Source organism: Poecilia latipinna, unplaced genomic scaffold, assembly GCF_001443285.1.
Source record: "Poecilia latipinna isolate Pla-1442-1.1 unplaced genomic scaffold, P_latipinna-1.0 Scaffold49, whole genome shotgun sequence".
NCBI classification, from domain to species: domain Eukaryota; kingdom Metazoa; phylum Chordata; class Actinopteri; order Cyprinodontiformes; family Poeciliidae; genus Poecilia; species Poecilia latipinna.
Window position 1 is genome coordinate 393,129 of NW_015112665.1, and position 24,977 is coordinate 418,105.

Here is a 24,977-nt window from a genome sequence, read left to right on the forward strand (position 1 = left end):
GGTTCATACTTGAATCCCCTCTAAGGTTCCTAAAATAAAACTATTCTCCAAAGAAGAGTGGGCAAAAAATACTCCAAACTGAAGTAAAAGTGAATTTGGTCCCTGACTCTGTCCTGTGCTTTGAACAATACATTTCTGACTCTTGTCTTTACATATGAGTGGGAAGGACACCACAATTTTTGGGTGCCTGATTTTTGTGTGACTTGCTCCAGGTTTGCTGTGCAAAGTAAACGTTATCTCAACTAATCTGCTGCATTTCCAAGTTGCATGAACATCTTCACTCAGGACAGAGTCCGGGTACAACTCACTGCATAGGCAGACAGGAGGATGTTTATCACTCAGAGAAAGATTACGGGTTCATATAACGAGTGTGTGCTGCACGCATGATATCAAGGATGACCAGCGTCTGAGTTTAACTGAGGCAAAATAGCCTATTAAATCTTAACAACCAGGCTGCGCACTAGACAGATTATACAGATTAAAGCAGCAGCTGCTGACTGAGTCAAACCGAATCTTCTTGAGGTCGGCTTTTAAATCTGGTGTGTATAATTAGGCTTTATGGGATTTTATGGTTTAAGGGAGCCTTTTGACCTGTTGTGGTGATAAAACAATAAAAGGAATACCCTCTAAAACTGGACCTTTGAGCCTCTCAAACATCATATCCATGTCTTTTCAGACATCCGTGTTTGAAAAGAAAAAGAAAACACAGAAAGTATTGTACTGAAGCTGTGATGAAAGGAGCCAATGAAAAGCAAGAAATGTTATAGATTACAATGGCATCGTTATGGAAGATTTATATCTCCTATATATAATTTATTTTCAATAAGTGAGACTTTTGTGTTGTTTTTATGATTTAAAGCATTTTGAACTGACTCATTGCTGAAATGTGCAATACAAATAAAATTGATTATTTGGGGGGTTTTGGTCTTAATCAATACTTTGATGTTTCTTCTTTTGACTTTGGCTTCTTATCTGCCAAAAATGATGGGGGGTTTTCTTATCGTTTTGTTTTTTGAGCTCTTATCCACGATTTATTAATCAACTTAGTATAAAAGACTCCTAAGTAGACGGATGAACTAATTTAAGTCAACTTACACTTCTTAAAGCTTTTCAACATTTTATCACAAACGGCTACAGCAGTAACAATTTTATTGAGATGTGCTTGACTGACCAACACAGGGTGGAACATAACTGGGAAATGGAGGGAAAATTTTCCTGTTTTTAAAATTGTTTATAAATAAAAATACATTTATACATACATGCGTCACTTTTTACCTGTATGTACAAACGTCACACATATAAAGCGTGCTCCGTGTTTTACCAACCGCCAGAAAAACATAATAGAGTTCAGTGTTTGCGGAAGTAAACATGGATGCTAACGGTGGAGCGTATCTTACGATTTTGAAGTTGTCTGACACGAACCAGCATTTTAACAACTCAATCCTCGTTATCGTCCCCCATGATTGTAGTTTTTCTACCCACTAGCGCAAATCAGGACGCAGAATAGTGACGTTTGTCGAGTATCAATGACGTTCAAGTCTTCCGAATGCGACCGGGAGGTTGAGATTCAGGTCACGTTTGAAAACATCGGATACGGATCGGATATTAAAGTGGATTCAGGTGGACTGGGTCGCATTTGAAAAAAAAAAAAAAAAAAAAAACCCGACCTGTGTTGTTCAGACTGTCATGAAAATAGCAAATAATGGCAACAAAAAAAAAAAAAGTCGGAATTGGGTCGCTTTGGACTGCAGTGTAAACGCAGGCTTAGCTTGTGAAGGAAGAAAATCGATACGCTGATCCCAAAAGAGTGCAAACTACTCACGCTGTATTTCAACGTGATGGAAATGTTTTTGCTGACAAATAGAGGAGATAATGTCACGCAACAGAGACATTAACTCCATTATTCATTTACTGTACTCAATTGGTTTACAGTTTGTGGTGCAACCATTGGCAATGAACCTTACCAACACCAGTCCAAATACTAATCATTATTCTGTTACGAATGCATTTATTGGTTTAACATATACCGTAACTGTTTCAGTAGAAACTTAATTATATTGAAGAACGTCTCTATCAAAAGATGAATATTCAGCTTTTCGTAGTAACATAATGAGGAAAGATTGCTTGGCTTTAACGAGAAAACATCCCCAAACCAGATCCGGTGAAGGTAACCTTGATTTGAGAATGTTATAACCCGTTGCACAACCTTTTTTCTGAAACTGATACAATCTAAAGCCTTAATTTAGACCATAAAAGATTCAAAGCCATCTCATCCTCATCTCTATAACTATTTTACAATTGAGCATGACTGTGCTGTACGTGCGTGTGATGAATGGAGCAATGATGGCCTGATCTCGCTGGTGAGACTTAAGAATTAATCATCAACCTTAGAAATAACAGCAATAAACCACAAACTGGAAACATACGTGATGTGGAATCCAAATCTGATGCAAAATTGGATTTAATCTCCCAGCCAAAAAATAACTTGATGTAGGAAATTATCTTCTTTGCTGTTTCTAAAATAATCTAATGTAGAAATCAAGTTTACTTTTATTGAAAGCTTGATTTTCTTTAAATTGTGTTTCACAGGACTCACTGAAGGGGAAGTAGCTGGTCTACTTCATTGAAATTAAAATCTGAAAAACGAAAAAACAAAAAAACAAATTCTTGTTTTGTTTTTCCAATTTTATGTTGAAACGAAAAAACCAAAGAACGAACCATACACGGATTGTCTTCCTCATCTACTTGACAAACCAAATATGGAATATTTTATCCAACTGTTTTCTGTTTAGGTGTTGAAAAATGTTTTACTCTAAGCTCCTCAAAAAGAGCAGAGAAAGTTTCTTTCTCCTAAAGAACTTTTTACTTAAACAAGTTTAATGAATGGATGCTTGTTTCTTTGAGTCCTCCTTTCTATAAACTAAAAAATGAAAGCAAAGGAGAAAACATTGCTCATAAAAGACAAAAATTTCCATTTCAAGAACATCTTAATATTTCAGTAAACATCGTAAAATCCTTTTAAAAATGTTTAAGTGTCCACCTAATTTTGCCTCTGGTCCAAATTTGTATCATTTTTGACTTGCAGTCGGCTGCCAAACAGAATAATTCATTCAAAGATTATTAAACACTTTTCCTACTTTTTGCTTTACTTTTTAGTTTTGTAATGAAGATTATGTGTTTTAGAATAAACTTGTTTTAGTTGATGATTAGCATTGAAGGAGAAGGGCTGAAAGGCAGGGACCTCTAGTGGTGGGTTAGGAGTATAGCAACTCAACAAAAACAAAAGACATCACTTTGTTTTAGAAGAAAAATGCTAACAGCATATTGTTAATTGTATCACTATTAAAAAGGAGAAAAACATGAAGCTAAATCAAAATCTGCTCTTGTTTGTGTTTATGTAGCAAAGCTAGTGACAACAGGAAGTCAGAAAAGTAAACCCAGATAAGTGATTACTTCAAAAATTTAGATTTTAATAAACTATTTTCGTTGTTTAATACAAGGCAATGATTTTGTCATATAATGAACAAGTTACTTGGAAGTTATAAGTAACCATTACCAAAAATTCCTCTAGTCATTAGTGAGGCACTCACAGCATTTCCTTTGGGAAACACTGGATTTCTGTCTGCCTGATCCAGGTTTAGAGAGCTAGTTATTCTGCATAAATAAACAGAACTCTATTTCAATCAACCAAAGAAATTAATGTATATATATCTTAACACTACATAATTATTGCAACTTGTTTACATAATTCATCAAATTCATTCATTTGCTTTTAGTGATACAATAGAAATTTAATCTCAAAACTGTGGCTTCATCTTTGCATCAACTCTGCTGTCCTGCTCTACTTTCAGTCTGGTTATAAATTAATCTGATCACAAAGGGATCATTTATTCAGCTTTAATTTAACCTTTCCCTCACAGAAACCTTCCTTCCCAGAAGGCTTGTTTTGCTCAGAGGATATCCAATAAAAAATAAAAACATAATCCAGTTGTAGATGGTTAACCTATTGGGTAATAAGGACATTTTCTTACTTATTCCATAACTACCGTTTGCTTTAATAAAATATAAAAACATATTGTAACCCAAGTTAAACTTAAAACTGGAATGGAAACTGAAAATCCATAACCCTGACAATTGACAATTTAACACATTTGACTTGTGCATATTTCACATATTATCAATATTTCATTAAAATCAACTATCAAAATCTCTGAGTTAGCTGTCAAAGTAAAGGTTTGATTCAAGTATGAGAGTCACCCCTTGTTATTGTTCTGTTATAGTTTCTGGGAATACATTTTTAACTGGGTCACAGCCGTTCTGTTCTGTGAGAAGGAAGGGATCGTTTGTTTTTGTCCTCATGGCTCTTGACAATAAGTTATGTTTTAAGTCTACGATTGTAAATAAATGTCACTGAAGAAATTATAAAAATAGAACATTTTTATTGAATAACAGTTGATAAGTAAATAGAGGTATACTTGCAAATAATTACTTAAATATAAAATATTAACAAAGAGATCTGATAAAAACTCTTCGGTCCGATGACCACGGTCATTTGAAGTGAAGAATCTCCTGGGTAGCGATACGGATGAGCTGGTTGAAGTCAAAGTGGATGTATTTCCTCCAAAAACGTCGATCTTTGCCATATATCTGAGCCGGATAACAAGGACTGCCTGCAACAAGAGTTGTCTTTAATCAAATAACCGCAGCTCAGTTTTTATTTTTTTACAGTTACTGCTGAGTTGATCTTTACAAAAGTGTTTAAAAATCATCAACCACAAAATCTTGCAAAACAGTACTAAAGCTTAAAATCCTTAAACTTCAGTAGTTTATAGAATCTGACATCAAAATCTCAGAGCATTTTTTTCCATTATAGGATCCCTCAAGGATCGCAACTTGGTCCTCTCCTTTTTTAACTCATGTGTTTGAGAGATACATTTCTTAGTATGCAGACGTCATTTCAAAACTTGTTTTATTTCAATCAATCAAGCAAGCAATCAATTTTAGGTACAAAGCACCTTTCCTGTTGGAGGCAGTTTGCTGGAAACACATAATGAAGGGTATTTATTAACTGGGTGTGAACCATCCAGGGTCACAGTGTGCAGGTCAAATACCAGAGTTGTGAAGTAAACTGAAACCGGTGGGATCCTCCCTTTTACTCCAATCTCTGCAAGAGAGCTGGTGGATATATATATGTGTGTGTGTGTGTGTGTGTGTGTGTGTGTGTGTGTGTCAAAAAGTCTTCAACAATATAAAACCAATCTTTTTGTTATTGAAATGAGATGCAGAAAGAAAATTATCGCAAACATTTAAGAAAAATCCCCTAAAACATTTTTTTGTTTACAAATTACAGCATGACAACGGACAAACAACAAAAGAGTGCCTTTAAAACATTAAAGGCATATTTATTTATCCAAATAAAAAAAATCTAATTAGCTCAAATTAAACTCTTGCTGACTTGGGGGTTTTGGTGCGGTGCTGCTGCGAAGAAATAAAACTATACAAAGAAGGATAGAGAGGAAGTTTGTGGGTGGATTAGTTCAAGCTGGGGTTAAATAGTATCGATATAGCTCATAAGCGCTACAGAAAATAATTTTCTGTGTTATTATGGTTGTTAACTGAGCTTCTATAGTGACACAAACATTTCTACGGTGCATCTCTGACGACCTCTAGTGGTCTAAACATTCAACACTCACTGGATTTTATTCTGAATAAATAAAATCTAGTGAATATAAAGCATAAAACATGTAAAAAAAATTACAATTTATGTGGACTTTAGCATTTTACAGCTACACTGGTCAGATTACAGTAGTGGTTTATTCTGCACTGTCATGCTCAGCTGTGTGTGTGTGTGTGTGTGTGTGTGTGTGTGTGTGTGTGGATCCTCACCTATACCGTGCAAAATTCTTGCAACAGCTCTCCCTGAAAACTTCTCATCACTTCTGTTGGCAAGAAAACCTCTGATGTCGGCTCTGATCTGACTCTCCCAGTCCAACAGCTGCAAAACACACACAGGCATGTTTTCATCACTTGTGAGGACTTTGACTTCCATTAATTTCACAGCCTAATCCTTACCATAATCCAAACCCTAACCATCACATACCTAACCCTTACCTTAACCTTTACCCTAAACCTAACCATCACAGACCCCATGGTCCCAGATGTTTTTCCCCACGTGGGAAAAACAACTTCCCACATGGGGACCAAGAAAATGTCCTCACAAGGAGCAATGGTCCCCATAACCCCACATTGTAGACAGAAGAAATAGGTTCCCATAAGGATATAAAAACCTGGTGTACACACACACACACACACACACACACACACACACACACCTCTAAGCAGGAACATTTCCAGATCGAAGCCACGTTTAATTTTCTGTGAAGATTGTTTAACCTTGTATTTGTCGAGCTCTTCGAGGTCCTCCGGTTGCAGCGAGCGATCTCTGTCTCGCCGCTTGTCAAAGTATTCAGAAAGAAGGTTTTTCAGCTGCAAGCTGCGATTCTCATCCAAGTCGTCCAGACAGGACGTCACAGTTCGGAAAGCAACACTGAAACAAACAATGACCGGAGAAGTGAAGAACAGACGCAGGAGAAGACACCACCACACCTGCAAACCAAAACATCATTCGCGGTTCCAGTCATGAACATATTCACTCAACAAGTGAAACTAAACTTTAACCTCAGATCTTTAACATCTTGTATCAAAAATCTGATCATAATTGTTAGTGGTGTTCCTCAGCACTCAGACTCAGGCCTATTACTATTCATCTTCAACCCATAGGGTCCATTTTTAGGGAATATGATCGACATTCTCTTATTATGCAACATATCTACCTTTGATATATCCATCTCTATCCTTTCAAACCAATTCCAAACCCTGCACTTTATTTTTTTCACCCGTTTGTCTGATTACCAAGAATTTAATTGAGAAGTTTCTCCTGCATCACATTGACAACCTACTTTTTAAAAGCTTTGAAAATAACTTTCATAGATTTTGATTTAATTTACCCTTTATTTTTTGCATTGCTTTGACTCTCAAATCCAAACAATGGGGCTTTAATTGGGATTTTAATTGTTGTGTGATGAGGCTCTGTGTAGTTGCCAATAATAATAATAATGAGTGCCAAACCTCTTGAAGGCCTTGAAGCAGGCTGTGAGTTGGTAAATTTGTGTTTTTTCTTGGTCCTGGACTCGATTATAAAGGAATTGACAAACTTTGTCCATCTCCTCGTCGCTCAGGTCGCCATAAGATCGGAAATAAAAAGACGGGGAAGAAAATTCAACCAAGACGCCGCTTCGTCCACCACCTGAAATGTAAACAAAAACCTACTTCACTTTGCAGAAGGACAAGAAATTACTGTAGGAACTGATATTGTGGGTCAATACAGCAGCATTCAGCTTCTATGCACCACAAACTTCCAGAAAACTGCAAAACAGCTGAAACACTGAGTTCCTTTAAATCTAGACTAATAACTTAGCTGCTTAGAGTTGCTTTTGAAACCTAATCATGACACAGTAAATAATCTGATGTTTTATGACTTTGTAATTTTCTGTTCTTGTGATGTAAAGCTCTTTGAAATGCCTTGTTGCTGAAAGGTGCTACACGAATAATATTTGATTGATTAATATATACCTCTGGAAAATGAAGACACCACTTAAAATGATCAGTTTCTCCAATTTTACTTTTTATAGGTATATGTTTGGGTAAAGTGAACATTGTTATTTTATTCTATGAATTACTGACAACATGTCTCTGAAATTCCAAGCAAATATTTAGTGTTTATTGGCAGAAAATGAGAAATGGTCAAAATAATGAAAAACATGCAGTGTTTCAGACCTGAAATAATGCAAAGAAAACAAGTTCATATTCATTTAGGAACAACAATATTAATGTTTTAACTCAGGAAGAGTTCAGGAATCAATATTTGGTGGAATAACCAGGAGGTTTTCGAAGGGGTCCAGTGCAGTGGACTCTTAATTTGTTCCAGAGCTGTAGATAATAATAGTACTGTATTTTCCGGACTATAAAGTGCACCTCATTATAAGGCGCACCAAGTTCTTTTTAAAAAACTGGAAACGTACATATATAAGCTGTACCAGGCTATAAGCCGCAGGTATCTCCGCTGCTCTCACAAGGACCCAGCAGAGGGCAGCAGAGGGGTGCGTCCTAATAAACCTGCTGGATTTATTATGGACGCAGCCCTCCGTCTGCAAAGCCGAACCATGGTTTCGTTCACACCGAGTTTACGTGCAGCGGCTCTATTCCTGTACTGCCAGATCGATGGCCTTCAACTTAAAAGCTGCATCATATGAACTTCTTCATGTTGTTTCCATGATGAGGGGGTGTGAGTTTGAAAACATTTCTCCTTCTGCCTGCTGCTAGCATGTGGTTGTTCTAACTGAAAATTAGCGCTTTCTTCTTTGATTTCCAATTTTGACTTCCAATGATTCACTTCCTGCTAAAGCGCCCTCTGGTGGTTGAAGAAAAATCCACAGAGAAGCCACACCGGGCTACAAGCCGCATGGTTCAAAGCGTGGGGAAAAAGTAGCGGTTTATAGTCCGAAAAATACGTTACCTTTAGACAAAAAAAAGGTAATAAATAAAAGCTGTAAACTATCTCAGTGTCTTCAGTTTTGAAATGAACCTCTGTCTGTGCTCCACTGCAGCTGTCTCAGTCCCCTCTTCACCAGGGGAAGCTGCCATCCCATCGTGTCCGCCACCTCGACGACATCAAACTCCACCTGATCGAACCGCTCCACGCGCTCGCCTGCCGTTCTCTTCCGGGCCAACGCCACGGCAACCGGAGGGCAACTGCGGGTTCATGATTAAAAACTCATCAACACAGCATTTTCATTCCGCTTCTTCAGCGTTGTGTATTTCTGTAGTTATATTACTGCATCAAAAACTTTACCTTTACACCAGGACTGCACTGATGGAGCACATTTTTATTTCTTTTCCCCCAGATTCAATATTTTCTGCTTTGTTCTCCAAGTTCTCAGAAAACACCTCAGCGCCTTAAAGGTTTATTATAAAACTTTGTGGTACTTTTCAACTCTAAAATTGATGATAAAAACTATTGATACTTTTTTAGATAACTGCATGAATGTGACTGCATGACATGCAATCACAGGCCCACAAATACAAATACTGCTCTTGAAGAACATTCCCATTTGTAATTCATTTCTTTAACACACTAATCACACAAAGTAGTGTGAGTAAATAAACTGCTTTATTTAATCATATTTTCTATTTAATTAGTATTTATTGATGCTCTGATGGATCAAGCAGTGGTGAAAATAGTAAAAATGACAACCCTGACAGTATTGTTTTTTAAAAATCATCATTATCTTATAATCATAAATCTGATAATGATAGGACTTTTATCATGATAAATTATACCATAAATGCTAGTCTCTAGTCTCTACACCCGTTTCTTACTGAAAATGTCACTGGAAAGATTGTGAAAAATCAGGAAAAACCACATTTTTTAAACAACATTGGCAAGTTAAAGGAAACGCGGTGAGTTTGGGCTTTCTCTGCACACAGGTAGATCTGAAAGATCACACAGCCCCAACTGAAGCATCAGTCAAAAACAAAACCACAAGCATCGCTTACATTTTTGTGACTTTCTGGAGCTGTCTGGGTCCATCGTAGCACCTGACTTTACACACAGACAGAGTCGGATGGAGAAGCTCAACAAACCGCTGAGGATGCAGCTCCAGGTAGCAAAGCAGCGTTTCAACACCTAAAGTTTTTAAATAAACATTCACATGTACAGTAAACCAAGCTGCACCTTTCCTTTTCTCTCAGGGTAAAAACTTGAGCCTGGTTTCCACTGACCTTCCTCTGTGACGTCCAGAGCCTCCACGGTCTCCTGGATGGGAATCGCTCTTTCATGGGTATGACACAGACGCTCCTCCGGCCAATCACAGCTCTCCGTTTTCTGGTCACTCTGCCAATCCGCTCCCTCATCTTTACCTCCTCTTGACTCGCCCCGCTCATTTTTTACGCTTCCTTCCTCGCTGTGCTGAGCTGAATCAAGGTCAGGCGCCTAAAGGCAAAACAAACGTTGCATCTAACGAGGTCTGAATTATAAAATTCAAATTCAAATTTACTTTATTGATCCCAAAGGGAAACTAAATGTTGTTGTAACTCATTACTTCTTCAAAGAGTTATTGTAGATGTAATGTAGAAATGAATAAAATATATTAAAGGTTACATAGTCCCTTGACAATCTTCGATAAAAAAATTATTTATAGTTTTCAGCTCTTTTATAGATATGTGAAGCAGTAGAGATCTTCCAATATAAAGATTTTCCAATATTCAATTGTGTTTTTTAAAACTTACCCAAAGCTCTTAAAATATTTTAGCGAATTAACCACCATTTCCACACAGCCATCGTTTGGAAAATCCAGGGCTTGCAATTAAATTAGCAGAGAATTTCCCATAAATCACCTCTAAGCCAGTGGATTCCTGCTTTTCTCTGAGTTTCTTTTCATCGCAGACATCCATCATCTCCAGCAGATCAGCGTCTTCAACATCCTGCTTCACAAAAGCAGATGCGTTACTTCATCTGAAGCTCTGACGGCATGTGGAGTGAAAACACAAGTGGAGAGAAGGTCACCTTCCACAGTTCCTGCTGCTTCTGGTGAATCTTCTGACATTTACATGCAGGAAAAACTCTCTGCACCAGTTTCTTGATCGTGTAGTAATCCACAGTGTCTGCGTAGATGTGGCGGCGGAGCTCATGGAGGTCGCCACCCTGAAATTCCCCCACAAATTATAACTGGGGCATTAATATATATAATAAATGAAGAGGAACATGCATCAAAAACCTTTTTTACACCACTAGACATAGCAGCGCTCGAGTGTTACAGCACTGCAACGTATGGATGCATTTCTGCTTCACACCTGGATCAAAAAGCTGAACTACCTCCTTGGGATTTCAGTCGGGTAATTAAATATTTGATCCAGGTGTTGAAGCAGGGATGCATCCAAAAGCTGCAGGACTGGAGTTACGGACTTTAGTCCAGGAAGTGGATTTGATGCATCCTAACCTACAAATTACTATTTGTAAGGTAAACACGATGATTTCTGAGCTTTTTCTCTGCAGATCTACAAGCAAAATTTGAATTGTGATGAATATTTTGCCTTCAGAGTTGCGAGAAAAACAAAAAAGAAACAACTACAGCAAATTATCCTTGGTATTTCCAGAAATTATTATATTTGAATGTGAGAGTTATATGAAAGACTTAGTAACAGATAAAAGTTTCAGGAAATGAAAAAAATTACAAAAAAGCAAAATAAAAGCTGCTGTTTCACAATTCCTTCTAATTACAGATTTCATTTAAAATTGAATCCAGAAAAGTAAGGATAATGTGGCTTAGAAACAAATTAATTATGATATCAATTTAATTTTACACAAGCAATTATCTTATTATCTAGCAGCTCTTTGGTGCAAATGATAACTCCTACAATAAACATCAAATATGTTTAATATTATCTCAAATTTTAAATTGAAAATTCAACTCAGCTAAGTGCAAAGCCTGAAAACTCACAACTTGTTGGTTCTTAGAAAGTACCAACAATAATTCATTATAAATCAGTTTCTAGTATGAAGGTTTATTATCAAGTCGTTACGTTTTCAGAAAAAATGCTGCTAATTTTCATCTGCCATTTCTTTTACCTTCAATATCAAGTGTAAGAAATGTCATGGGTGAAAGTAACGCAGCCCTCGTTTATAACAAACTCAAAACTATGTGGAAACGTTTTTGATCAGATTACATAAAAACTAATGTGTCATCAATCATTCTTCCTAAATATCCACTGTCACAGATAATTTGACTTTTCCTAGTATTTTATCAGCAGCAGCAATAATGTTTCCATTTGTTTTCAGTTCTCCTGCAAACATCATGAAGGTTTTTACTCAAAGTTATCAGACTTTGAGAGGCAAAAAAAATCTGTTTAGATTGTTTATCTAAGCAGTTTCAGCCATAAGTTATCAATATCTAAACACTCAAACCATAAGAATATCTCCAAAGTTTAAGTCTTTATGTTTGGACCTCTAAGGTTTTACCTCCGGGTCCAGGAAGAGGTGGCAGTGTGCTGGAAGTCCATCTCTCCCAGCCCTCCCAATTTCCTGAACGTAGCTCTCAAAACTCTGAGAAATTGTGTTAAAACATCAGAAATTATAAATAAAAGTTAAGAAATGTATAAGTCGGCTAACTTTCCACCTTTGGCATGTTGTAGTGGATGATTCCACGAACGTCGGATTTGTCCAGCCCCATGCCAAACGCCACAGTGGCCACTACGATCCGGAGTTCCCCACACATGAAGTTGTTCTGGACCCGGCGGCGCTCCGAACCCGACAGGCCGGCATGGTAGGCCTCAGCCTGCCACTTCAAGGGTTTACGGATCTTCTTACGAGCTGAAAAGAGTCAGACAAAACAACAAAAAAGCTGAAAATCTGAGTTAATAAGTTTTGATAATGTACACGATCATTAATGCTCTTCTAAAATATGTGAAACCTTAACTAGGCCTGAAATGATTAATTGGATTAATCGATTATTGAAATAACTGTTAGATAATTTAGTAATTAACTGGAGCATACAGATTTTAAAAAAGACCAATTGCTAAAAAGAAAAAAAAAGTGAGAGCCAAGACTTCACAAAGAAATAAACAGCTCTGGGAAAAAAATAAGAGGCCACTTAAAATGATCAGTTTCTCAGATTTTACTTTTCATAGGTTTATGTTTGAGTAAAATGAACATTGTTCTTTATTTCTATGAACTACTGACTAAATGTCTCTGAAATTACAAGCAAAAATGTAGTTTTTATTTGCAGAAAATGAAAAATGGTCAAAATAACAAAAAAGTTACAGAGCTTTCAGACCTGAAATAAAGCAAAGAAAACTAATTTATATTCATTTAGAAACAACAATACTAATGTTTTAACTCAGGAAGAGTTCAGAGATCAATGTTTGGTGGAAAAACCAGGAGGTTTTCAATGGGGTTCAGTGCAATGGACTCTTCATTTTTTTTCCACAGCTGTATATATATTTAAATATATATAAAATGTATTTTGCATTTAAGATGAAAAAGAAAAACCTTTGTAAATATGAACTCATCAATTATTCAAAATCTGTCAAATACAATTTCTTAACCATATTTTGCCATCTAATCATGAATTGGTAAATAAAAAGCATAACAGATTAGCTGTACAGGCATTTTTAGGTATAGATGCATATTTTGCCACAAATTATATTTATTTTCTTGTTTACAAAAGGAATCGAATTTTGTTTTTAGGTTTTTCTTGTTTTGACGTTAAATGAAAAATTCAGAATGTACCCCAATCAACAGAATAATCGATTGCCAGAATATTTGTTAGTTGCAGCTGCAGCCATTACCCAGTTCCTTCTTCTTCTGCCCCACTGGGTTGTCCTCTGTCTGGTTGCTGCTGCTTATTTGGGTATTTTCTCTCAACAGCACCCCCTGCAGGCAGGTCCGCAGCAGTGCAGCCACTCGGACGGTCTCCTCTCGTCTGGTGCAGTAAACTATGATGGAGTCCAAACAGCCAAAACGATCGCCTTTCAGCAAAGAAACCAAAGCCTGAAAAACACAAACGTTCCAAAGTAAAACAACGTCACGCGTTTTAGATAAAGAGACTGAATTAAGGCAGGTTGGCACCACATCAGACCTGGTCTTTCTCCCTATCTGTGGACACGGACAGGTTGAGGTTCGGGGGCACGGCTGCAGACCGCACAGCTATCCCGTCTTTATCGCTGATGTCCAAATGCTGAGCGATGTCCAGCGCCGTGGACAAAGTGGCCGTAGCCGTGAGTCCCAGCAAACACTTGACGCCGAGGCGTTCCCGGAGCACCTACAGACAAAACATGTTCCTCTACTCAAACAGCAAAACTGATTGCGACTCCAGCTCTGCTTTATTAATTTACCTGCTTCTATTTACATGTTGGAAACCAAGAGAAAAACTAGTTAAAAATAAGAAACATGGCTTTATTATGTTGTTTTATAATAACACACCTTACAAAGCCTTAAGTAGCAGGGTCTGAAGTTGTGTGACCACTCAGACACGCAGTGAGCCTCGTCTATACAGGCGAAAGCCACCGGAGGGAGCTCCTGAGCAGAGGGCAGACATCCTGACCCTGAACCTCCTCCACCGACCAAAGCCTCTGGGGAGAGAAGCAGCACACACACCTGGCCGGACTTCACCTGGAGAGAAAAATAAAACAGATTACTTTAAAGGGGACATATTATGCTAAATCCACATTTAAAACGTGGATTTTTACTTCTTAAAACAGCCCAAGTGCTTATTATTTGGTAATAAGTTAATGTTTTTAAGTGTCTGGAAAATTAGTGGTTTCAAAAACTCCATGATTGCTAAAATTCCTCAACAGTCACAATGAAACCAGTGTCTCCATCCATTGAATAACATGTAAACATTTTTAGAGTGACAGTTAAAGGGTTAAGTCACATTCCAGAGGGACTGAGCCGTTACTTAGCAACCCTGACAGAGCCCAGTCCTGTTACCTAGCAACCAAGCATAGCTCCAGGACATTCAATCAGCTTGTTTAAGAGCTCTCAGCGCTGTACAATTGTGTTTTGTTGATGAGTAACCATTCAGAAAAGATGTTTGAGTAACGTTCAAAGATGGTTGTATAATTACAGATCTGTTTGCAGATATTTTGCGAGCGTAAACGTTGAGTTTAGGGGCGGAGTCAGCTGCACAAACAGACAGGCATACAAACCAAACTTGTCGTTTTATTGTATAACTTTTAATGAGGGATATCGTCAATCAAAATGACAGCCAGCCCTCGCTTCGGTTTAATTGCGGATTTCCAATTACTCCTTTTTACAAGGTGAGAAGATTAACGTTCATAATGTATATGAACGCTTTATCGTTCATATACTTTATAAGTAAGTATGACAAGAAACATATCAATTATCGCATTATGGCGAAAGTGAGGATAACCATCAGTAACCATGGAAACAAAGACCCACGGTCATGTAGCACATAAGGAAAAAAACTGGTTAGCGTCTCGTCTTCTGTATGTTTTTCAGGCTGTTCTGGTTTAAGGGGAACCGCTGTTCATGTCATGGTGACATAAATCAGGTGGTGTGAATTCAGGCAAAGTCGGTAATTTGATCAACACATCAGGAGGAGGAAGTGCAGGTCGGTTTCTAAGCTAGCTGTTTCATGCTTCTGTAAATACCACCGTCTATTAGTTCACGGACAAATTAGCTTGACTCGAACAAGCAGACGCCACGAATAAACTGACGAAAACAACTTCAGTCGCTCTGTTCAATACTACCGATCCTCACTTCCGACGTCCGTCATGGCGCCTCGATTAAGTGACGTAATTGGAAACGGTCAATAGAAAATGTACGACGCTATCAGACCCAGCATAAGGTTTTAATGATGCAAAGAAAGGTGATCTTAAGCATGCTGTCTGCCTGTGACCATGTTACCTTTTCTATAGCAGATTCTCTCTGTTTCATCGTCATGTTGGAGTGGATGCAGGCTGCCTTTAACTTGGTGGGCAACCCCGAAAGCTAAACACACACACATATATACACACACACAATTTACGCGTTTCTGGTTTAAGTTTCATCTACATAAAATGTAGAGAGTGTTCACCTGATCGTCCATTAGAGAAACTAGAGGGGAAATGACCAGAGTGATGCACTTTGACCTCTGTGCATACAGAAAAGCTGGCAGCTGATAGCAGAGTGATTTACCCATTCCAGTGGACAGCACCACCAGGGTGGAGAGCCCTGAGAATAAAGAAGCAAACATGTAGAAGAGGCTCATGTAGAGATGGTGTGTTCAGGGGTTTATGAGCTGTGACTACCTGCAAGGATCCTCATGATGGCCTTCTCCTGCCCAGGTCTGAATGACTGGTAGCCCAGTTCTCTCAGAGCTGCAAACACTTCAGCAGGCGTGTCTGAACACAACCATTACACAACAGAAAACAACATTTAGTTTCAATTAGTCATGATGGAGCGGTTATTGAAGTAATCGTCAACTAATTTGGTAATCAATTAATCGTTTGCAGGAGTATACAGACTGAAAAAGGCCAAACAGTGAAAAAAAACAAAACAAAAAATATGTATTCATTCTGTATTTGAGATTAAAAAAAAAATGTTTTTGTCTGTAAATATGCTCTATGCAAAACTCCTGATAGTTTTAGTTTCACCTGGTTGAAATTCTGTAAAAAAAAAAAAAAAGAAGAAGAAGAAAACCCTGCTATTAAACACCTTATTAATCAGTTAATCCACAAAAACAATCAACAGATCAGTATTGATGTTAAGTCAAGCAGAAAGGACTGAGCTGTTCAAATATTGATGTTAGAAGTATATTTTCACCAAAGATGCTTGAAATAATCAAGGGTAAATAAATTATATCTTATTTCATTTCAGCCAATAAAATGTTTATCTTCTTATTTAAAAGGGAAATTTAAATATTTGTTCATTTGTATCTTTTAGTCTATTGAAAATATTATAAAAAAAAAAAAATTAAATTCTGCAGAATTGTGGCAATTTTTAAATAACTAAACGAATCATTAGTGGCAGCTCCAGTGAATTTTCATACCAATGCATTTCTATTTGTGTGAATGAGATTTGCAGCGCTTACCCTGGACTTTACCGTCTTCTGTGAGACGATAAAGCGGCTCCATCGGCGGCGGCGGCGCGGGCCGCTCGTAGTCGGGACGAATGACGTTGAGCAGCATCTCATCGCTCCGCCTGCTGTCCGCTCCAGTTTCCTGTTGCCGTTTTTCCGCGTCGACACAGGAAGACGCTGCTGCAACATGTGCAACAATGTTTTCAAAAATGTAATAACAAAAGTCTGAATGAAAACGGAAATCAGATCAGATATTGAATACCGGAGCATTTCTACTAGGCCTGCCACAACAACAAATTTCACTGGACAATAAATTAACCTAGTAATTATTGTGATAAAGGATAATACTGTTGTTTTGACACACCAATAAACTTTAATTTTGTAAAACACACTTAATACTGGAACTGGAAGATATTTTGTATATCCAAAATAAAACACAATAACCAAAAACAAAACATAAAAAGGAAATAAAAACCACACACAACTAAATAAAATGGATTCTGACGTCTCTGGAAACAAAAAATAAATATAATCAAATACATTTTTAATTTACCATGAGATTAATTCATTCACTCATTGCTTATTGTGGCAGGATTAATCCTTACAGACAACAGACAGTAGGAATCCTGCTGTGAAACGACTTATCCTACCCGGAGGCTGCAGCGTTCCCGTTGCCCTGGCAACGTCTTCCAGGGTGGGCAGTTCAAACGGTTCCTCTTCTGCAGGCTGATCCTCAGAAACAGGTGGTGGAGGGGCTAAAAAAGAAAAGGAAAAATTATGCTGAGCTAACAGTGCCCAGAGCTCACATTAATTACCACAGATGAGATTTAATTCAGTTTCTGTGTTTCACTACAGGAGACGAATCATCTACTTGTTTCATAGTGAGAATAAAATCAGTCCTGCTACTTTCAGAACTGGGTCAGTAAAATAAAGTTCCTAGAACCTTTCATGTAAAAATGAAAGACTTTTCAGTTTGTCTGACTTTTCTGTTTACATTTAAAACAGTCGGCAGCATGAATAGATGGATGGATGTACGGACGGATGGAAGGAGCTGTGTCACAAAGAAGGAAGAAAAAGAGGAAGGAAGAACTGAAAGAAAGACAACAGGAAAGACAAGAAGGAAGTATGGTAAGAAAGAAAGGAGATAGGGTACAAAGAAGGAAGGAAGAGAGGAATGAAGGGATGACAGGGAAGGACAAAAGGACAGAACAAAGGAAGGATTGTGCAAGAAGTCTGAAAACACAGATATTTATCAAACTAATAATTTCCTTGTCCACAATTATCCAGACCAGGAAAAAACTGAAATCTATACCTCTGCATATTTGTCTTGTTAAATGTGAGAAATAATATTTTTCATCATTATTAATTAAAATAAAAACATCCATCTAAAGTTCCACTTTCTCCTCCTCTTCTTCTGGATGATCTGATCAGCTGTTTTATTCCTCCTGCAGGATGAATCCTCCTCTCCTCCTAACCCAACGTGTGAACAGATCGGTTCCTCCGGTCACCTGGTCCTCTGCAGTCCACAGCCCAGTGTCCGCTTCCTCCACACCTGTAGCAGGTGTCGCTCTGCCGACTCGGCGCCCCTCTGAACCCGCCCCTCCGTCCTCTGCCGAAAAATCCTCCGCCTCCGCCGAACCGCTCTCCCTTCAGCTGAAACTTCTGCATGTACAGCTGGAAAACACGCAGAATCAGACTGGCTGCAGCCGTATTTGTCTAAAGACAACCTCTCATTTTAATGCAACGCTTTGGGAATAAGAGCGTTCAGATCATCAAACTGTCGTTTTATTCGTCTAGTTTCACATCTGATGAATCATTTTTGTGTTATTTATGTCATTATTCCCATAAAACACCCAATTACGACTTTTTTTTCTCATTTTCCCCCAGATACTTTTTTTTTTTTTTTTGAAAAGTTTAAGACATAATACCATCCTGTCAAAGTTCCCAGAACCTTCGGGAAAGAAACCGGCCCACAGCATCACACATCCTCCCTATGCTAAACCCAACTGGAATGTTTTTCACAAAAAGATTAACTTTTATCTGATTTATCAAACCCCGTAAGTTTACTTTTGTGATGGTGGAAGAAAAAGTAGTTGTTTTCACTGTGCCTCCTAAACATCCAGTTAGCATGACAATAACAGTTTAGTGGTTGTCATGGAAACTAAACAAAATTTAGGTCCAATTATTTCTCTGACTCTTGATATAGTAAAATTTATGCAAGTGTCCATTTTGTTTCAGCCGATTTAAGACAAATATAATGGTTATGTTCTCTGGTCTTTCCCTTTATGTAGAACTGCTAAGAGAAATGGAGCCTATTTAGACTTATTATTTTATTTAATTGCCCTAAACATTAATCAGTTTAAAAATTAAAATGGGAAATCAAAGAAAAACAAATAAAAAATTTTAAAAAGGCTTCAGCTACATTTATTTTAAGGAAATTCTGAAACTTAGAAAATCTGTCACCAGTGATTTTATTAAAAATAAAGAATTATTTGCAATCTAATTTTAGAAAATACTACAGTTAAATGTTATATTTTCTAAACTTGAGCTTCCGACATTTCTACATTTACTGCAGTAAAGGCTAAAACTAGGATGTGTGAATATAATTTACTACTGTTCTTTCGTTTGTTTATTCTTTTATTAGAATTCATTCAATAAAGTCAAACTCAAATCATTTTAAAGCTTCACCAGAGGAGCCAGTAAGTCTGGATCTCACTGTGTTTATTAACCATGAGAGAAACTAAATACGCTCAATAAAAATAAAAACTAAGAGGAATCATACCTGTTTTCGCAAACCAATTCCCCTCAATGCGTAGCCTTTCACATGAGATTTCTTCTTCAGGTTTATCTTCACAAAGTTTCCCTCTGCTCCTTTTGTTCCTCTGCTAAAATATAAAAAACAAACTAAGCTATAAGCAGATCCAAAAAGAAAAGATCGCCAACAAGTTGATGATACAAACTTCAAAGATTTTAATTTAAAGTATTTATGCTACAGAGAAACACAACGAGGTGTACAACTGTGAAGAGGGGAAAAAAGCAGCTAATGAAAATCTGAAAAGTGTGGTGTGCACTTCTACTCTGCACCCCTTTACTCCAAATCCCCTAAAATAAAATCTCCATACAGAAAACCTTAAAAATGAACAGTTAAAGCCAGGGGACAGGATGCTCTTAATTTCAGAAAAAGAATTTGTATCCTTGCTGCCATTCAGGTGCAAAACATTTATTTATTTATTTTTCAGACTATGGAACAAAAGAAAACCAGGTTGAACATCAGAGGAAGTCATTTTCCTAATTAAAAGAAATGAAAAAAAATGTATATAAAGCACATATTTTGCAGCTAAATAATATAAAATAATTTTTTAAAACCTTTTGCCATTCTGTTGTAGATATTCTATGCATAAAACCCTCATAATTATAACTATTGTTTAGTTCTATAAGATCCACATGTGAGTTGGAGAATCATGGATCAGACAGACCCGCTCCGTCTGATCATCATTCAATTCAAATCAACATCATTAATGCTCTTAAAGGGCCGGCTGTACCAGAAAATACTGATAAAATATGTTAAAACTGTTAAAATATCTATAAATTATTAAAATTAAATAATACTGAACATCTCTTCAGTTCCTCCAGGATTTCGTGATTTGTTTTGCAATAAAAATCAAAGTGTTTCTGGTACTAATTTGGAAATATTTGTGCTTAATGCGACTTTTTAATACTTGCTGTATAGATCATGGATTATAGTCTGACATCAATTAAGGCTGAGGCAGCTGTTTAAGTAAGAACGTTTTTGACAACTTTTGAGAAAAATCAGAGATTTGTTGATTTTGCATAAATTCCCACAATAATTCTCAAAACACTGGAGGGACTGATTGATATAATATGGCAGTAAATGGATAAAAACTGCATTGATTTGACTGATAACGTAATATTCAAGCACATTTAGAGTTTAGCCTAGAATCTAGAGGGCCACATATAAAGATAGGCGGGCCGGATTTGGCCCACAAGCCTCGAGTTTGACGCATGTGATCTGATTGAGTTGAGCTGTTTTACAAAGAAGCATCAGGAAATATTTCAGACATGCCACACTTTTCAGATACGACCTTTTCCTCTCGCTCCACAGTTACGTGCCACTTTGTTTGGGTTTATCACATAAAACTTCAATAAAAATCCAGGGACTTTTATGGCTTTAAGGTGGAAAACATCAAAGCTTCAAAGGGTGTAAATACTTTTGCGAGTCCAGGTTTGTTTGTGCACCCACCTGGTTCTGACCGGCTGCCTCTGATAAACCCGATTCGTCCCGAACTCCTCCTGGATTTCTCCTAAAAGGTTCTCCTGCGGCGCCTAGAAAGAGATTAAAACAAATTAAATCATCAACATTTAATCCTCTCAGATGGTAAATAAGTAAAATAAATACCGTTTTTGCTCCTTTGGTCGTTTCCTCCTCATCCTCGTCTTTTCTTTGTCTTTTCTTCTTTTCTGAATCAGGGCTTAAACTCGAGCTCTCCTCTTTCTCTTTAGGATTTCTTCGCCTCTTTTTTGCTGTTTCTTCCACGTCGTCTCCGTCTCTCTGCCTCTTCTTCTTCGTACCTTTTGATTTCAGACCATCTTCACCGATATCATCTGGTAAACGTGACGACTTTCCTCTTTCCGTTTTCCCTCCTTTCTCCCTTTTGCCTTTTCCAGAATCTTCTTGAGCACAATTTGGATCTGCCAACTTTTCTTCTGGTCCCAAATCTACTGGCTGTTTTCTTTCACCCTCTGAATCTCCTTCAGCTTTTCCTTCCTTGACTTCCTTCTCCTGTCGTTTTTTGACGTTAATTTCCTGATTTCCTCCTCCGGGAATCTCCTCAGCTTCCATCTCCCCAAACACCTGACATCTCTCCAACCAGCTCCTGTCAACGACGCTCAGTCTGCTGGAAACAGAGGCTCGTTTAGCTAAACTCCCTCCTGACCCCACGAGAAAAGGAGGGCTTCGTTTAAATCTATCGACATTCCCAGCTGGACTTCCTGACTGGGAATTTTCTTCTTTATCTCCTGCGTCTTCGTTTTCCTTTCCTGTGCTTTCAGGAGCAAATTGAGGGGATGAAGGTGATAAAAGAGAGGAGGATCTGCTTGGAAAAGAAGGTTTAGCGATCTGAAACTGGGAATTAGCACTGATTCTATGATCGTCATCGACAGAATTACTGATTGCAGCTTCTACTGGTTCTGGTTCTGGTTCTGGTTTAAACGGTTCATCAGGCTCCAGTAAATGGAGAGACGGAGAGGTCACCGACCCAAACGGCGGCTTCATCAATCTAGAAGAAACAAACATCAAACACAGATTTAAATCAGAGATGCAGAGGTGGATGGAGTAGCAAAACTTTTACTCAGTTAAGGGTAAAACTTCTTCAAGATGTTTTTACTTGAGTAAAAATCAGGTTTTCAAGAAATTACTCAAGAGCAAAACAAAGTATTTCATAAAAAGAGTGATCAAGTACCGAGTCAATGTCATTTCATAAAAGCAAAAGATGGGATTTATTTCATTTTTCAGACTCTGCAGCAAAAGGAAACAAGACTGGCAAAAGAAAAGAGCAGCAGAAATATATATAAAGCACATAGTTTTCAGCTAAAATAACAGGAAATGATTTTTATAGACCTTATGCCTTTGGCGTCGTTCTGTTGTAGATTAAATAAAAGAGTAGTAACTCATAAAGAGTGATCAAGATAATAAAATCTGATTTAATAATCATCAAACAGGCAAAGTATAAAAGTTCAAATTTAAAGACTAAAATTAAAAAATAATACTAACAAATACAAAATAACAGAAGAAATCCTTACAGCTAATAATGTGTATGTTAGAAAAGGACAATGTATTTCCAGTGAGAATATAAAGTGTTTACTGTATTTTATTAATCAACAAAATAGCCATACAAAGCTGGTGTAAAAACAAGAGGTCTCACTTTGACATAAATCCAAGGTGTTCGCCCCCGTTTCATTCATTTCTGGTTAAAATGTGTTTGTTTCTTCTTCATTGAAGTTACTAGTTTTAAAATAAAATATCCAGAAATTTTACTCAAGTAAGAGCAGCAACAGTTCACAAAAATAGTAGTTAATACTACCAATATAGTACCTAAACAGGGGTGTCAAACTCCAGTCCTCAAGGGCCGCTGTCCTGCAGTGTTTAGATGTGCCACAGGTAAAAAACAGTGGAATGAAATGGCTTAATTACCTCCTCCCTGTGTAGATCGGTTCTCCTGAGCCTTGCTAATGACCTAATTATTCTTTTCAGGTGTGGTGCAGCAGAGGCACATCTAAAAGTTGCAGGACAGCGGCCCTTGAGGACTGGAGTTTGACACCCCTGACCTAAAAACAAGTGAGAAGGAGGGCAAGAATGTGATGAATGGATGGATGGAGGTGAACTAGTGAGGGTTACCTTGGGGAGAGAATCTCCTGGTGTTCATCCTCAGATGAGTTTTTAGCAGAACCAATAGATAAACTGAAGCTGTTCTGTATTGGTTGATCACCTTTTAAGGAATTGAGAGGAACTCGACCAGTACGAAGCGATTTCTTCAGAGAAACTGGTTTCTCCTACAGATATGGGAGAAAATAACCACAGGAATAAGACATCTTGTTTTCTTAACAAATGAACTTTAGCCTTTATTTTGTGATTCCCACCTTACTGAGAGCAGAAAGGTTGTTTTTAAGCTTCAGGCCGTAATACTGCGATGAAGCCATGAGGCTGTGTTTTTCCTGAGACGTCAGTCTTGGAGCAGAAAGCGGCATTGCTTTGCGATTGAGATGGGCTCCCCAACAATCTGATTCCTGCTTGAAAACAAAGACAAAAAGATGTTTCATCAAACCAGGTTAGAAATGTTGGAACTTTGTCTTGGTCTATCATATGAAACTAAACTAAAACAAGTTTAAGCTGTAGAGGTTGGTATGTATTCACACATTAACAGTATCATGTTTTCTTCAGCACCTTTTTTGTTGGGTTGATCTCTGCTGTGACCTCTCTATGGCCACTGGATGCATCGTTTACTTTAGCTCGTTTTAAACTCCTGTACTCCTTATACAGCCCTGCAAAGACACACACTGATTTTCTTGAATGCATCAAGGAAAAAAACATGTTTTTATGCTGCAATGAGATGCGTTACACCCACTCCTGGTCTCCTCTGGAGCCTGGTCAATGTCCTCCTAGAAAAACACAGGCGTTATAGTGAAAGAAAACATGCAGTGGATCCTGTCTTTATCCGGATGTGTTGGTTTTAAATCACCTTACTGGGTTTCCTCTGGTGCTGCTGGAGAAAACCCTGCTCCCAGCTTTTCAGCAGCAGTTTCACCTCGTTGTAGCGGTCCATGTCGACTTGGTTCAGGACCAGTAAAAGTTATTTAAAACTCATTTCTTGGTCATTATCGTTTCTAGGATTTACGTCAGGCTAAAGCTAGCAACCGGCGCGATGTCGTTCCATCAATTTTAAATCCTAAATTATTTCGCTAAGCTATAATGTTTTCATCAAGTGTCTTTACTGCTTGGAAGACGATCTGTTTTGGTGAAAGCGGAAGCGGCATTTGTTGTTTAGGATTTTCCCGCGTCTGTGTTGCCAGGTTCGTTCCTGAATCCCCCGATCCTCTAAAACCTATTACTAGCTAAAAAAAAAACAACAAAAAACTTCTAGCTGATTAGTTTCGAAATGAAAGCAGGTTTCAATGAATATATTGGAGCATACATTATGTTTAGTTAAAAAAAAAAAACAATTAAACAGCCGTTAAAGATTTTACAAAGCGGAAATGTCAAAATAAAGAGACCTTTATTGTGAAGCAAGTACTTCCGGTACTAAAGGGTTCATCAGACTCATAACTAACATTTTAAATTCTGTCACTATCAGCCATTACTCAAAAATAACTACATTTGATTATAATGTAGTTATAATCAAATGTAGTGTGATTACACTACATTTGTAGTGTGTAATCACACACTACAACTACATACACACAAATTATTATAAATGATCATTTATAATTTTGATTACAAATGACGTAATAGTCAATGTAGTAATAATATCCATCGACCCTGAGAGGAAACCTTTGTTTTAAATAAGGATAATTTAAAGAAAATAAGAACCAAATAGCTGTCGTTTAAGAAATCCTTTCAAAATTATGTGCAAAGTTTATTTTTGCAAAATATATTTAAGCCATTACCAGCTTCTGTTTGTTTTGTGACTCAGACATTTCGAGCATTGTAATGTTTGCTGGAAAGATTTTCAAAACTTGATCTTGTATAAGATATGTATTCCACCAACTTCAGATGTAATAAAAGCTTGTACTCTATCAGGGGATAAAGTATTAAAACAATGTTAA

At 37.4% G+C, this 24,977-nt stretch overlaps 1 protein-coding gene across 5 annotated transcripts; it reads right to left on the bottom strand.

Annotated features, from left to right (window-relative positions):
* Positions 1-4,417: 4,417 nt before the first annotated feature.
* recql4 (RecQ helicase-like 4) lies at positions 4,418-24,267 on the bottom strand. Of its 5 annotated transcripts, none has more exons than XM_015050583.1 (28): positions 23,894-24,267; positions 23,780-23,813; positions 23,599-23,696; positions 23,295-23,444; positions 23,053-23,207; positions 21,055-21,934; positions 20,899-20,981; positions 19,420-19,519; positions 18,146-18,311; positions 17,288-17,392; positions 16,650-16,817; positions 15,868-15,960; positions 15,654-15,790; positions 15,485-15,568; positions 14,039-14,227; positions 13,695-13,877; positions 13,405-13,606; positions 12,234-12,427; positions 12,077-12,160; positions 10,625-10,762; positions 10,456-10,542; positions 9,841-10,051; positions 9,616-9,745; positions 8,645-8,811; positions 7,129-7,306; positions 6,394-6,547; positions 5,887-5,995; positions 4,418-4,670 (listed from the first exon to the last, which is right to left on the bottom strand). In XM_015050583.1, exons 1-28 carry the CDS (start codon positions 23,975-23,977, stop codon positions 4,549-4,551), a joined length of 4,485 nt encoding a protein of 1,494 aa, XP_014906069.1. In that variant the 5' UTR covers positions 23,978-24,267; the 3' UTR covers positions 4,418-4,548. The 5 variants fall into 5 exon arrangements, with proteins under 5 accessions (XP_014906069.1, XP_014906077.1, XP_014906050.1 ...); XM_015050591.1 differs by having other exon boundaries at positions 16,650-16,814; positions 19,420-19,522; XM_015050564.1 differs by having other exon boundaries at positions 19,420-19,522.
* Positions 24,268-24,977: the final 710 nt, after the last annotated feature.

Bases quoted from the DNA above. Each gene is read 5' to 3' on its own strand.
- recql4 (XM_015050564.1), bottom strand. From the start codon at position 23,977: ATGGACCGCTACAACGAGGTGAAACTGCTGCTGAAAAGCTGGGAGCAG. The intron at 15,569-15,653 runs GTGAACACTCTC...GTGTGTGTTTAG, and splicing joins TTTCTCTAATGGACGATCAG to CTTTCGGGGTTGCCCACCAA. The intron at 8,812-9,615 runs GTAAGCGATGCT...ATGAACCCGCAG, and splicing joins CTCCAGAAAGTCACAAAAAT to TTGCCCTCCGGTTGCCGTGG.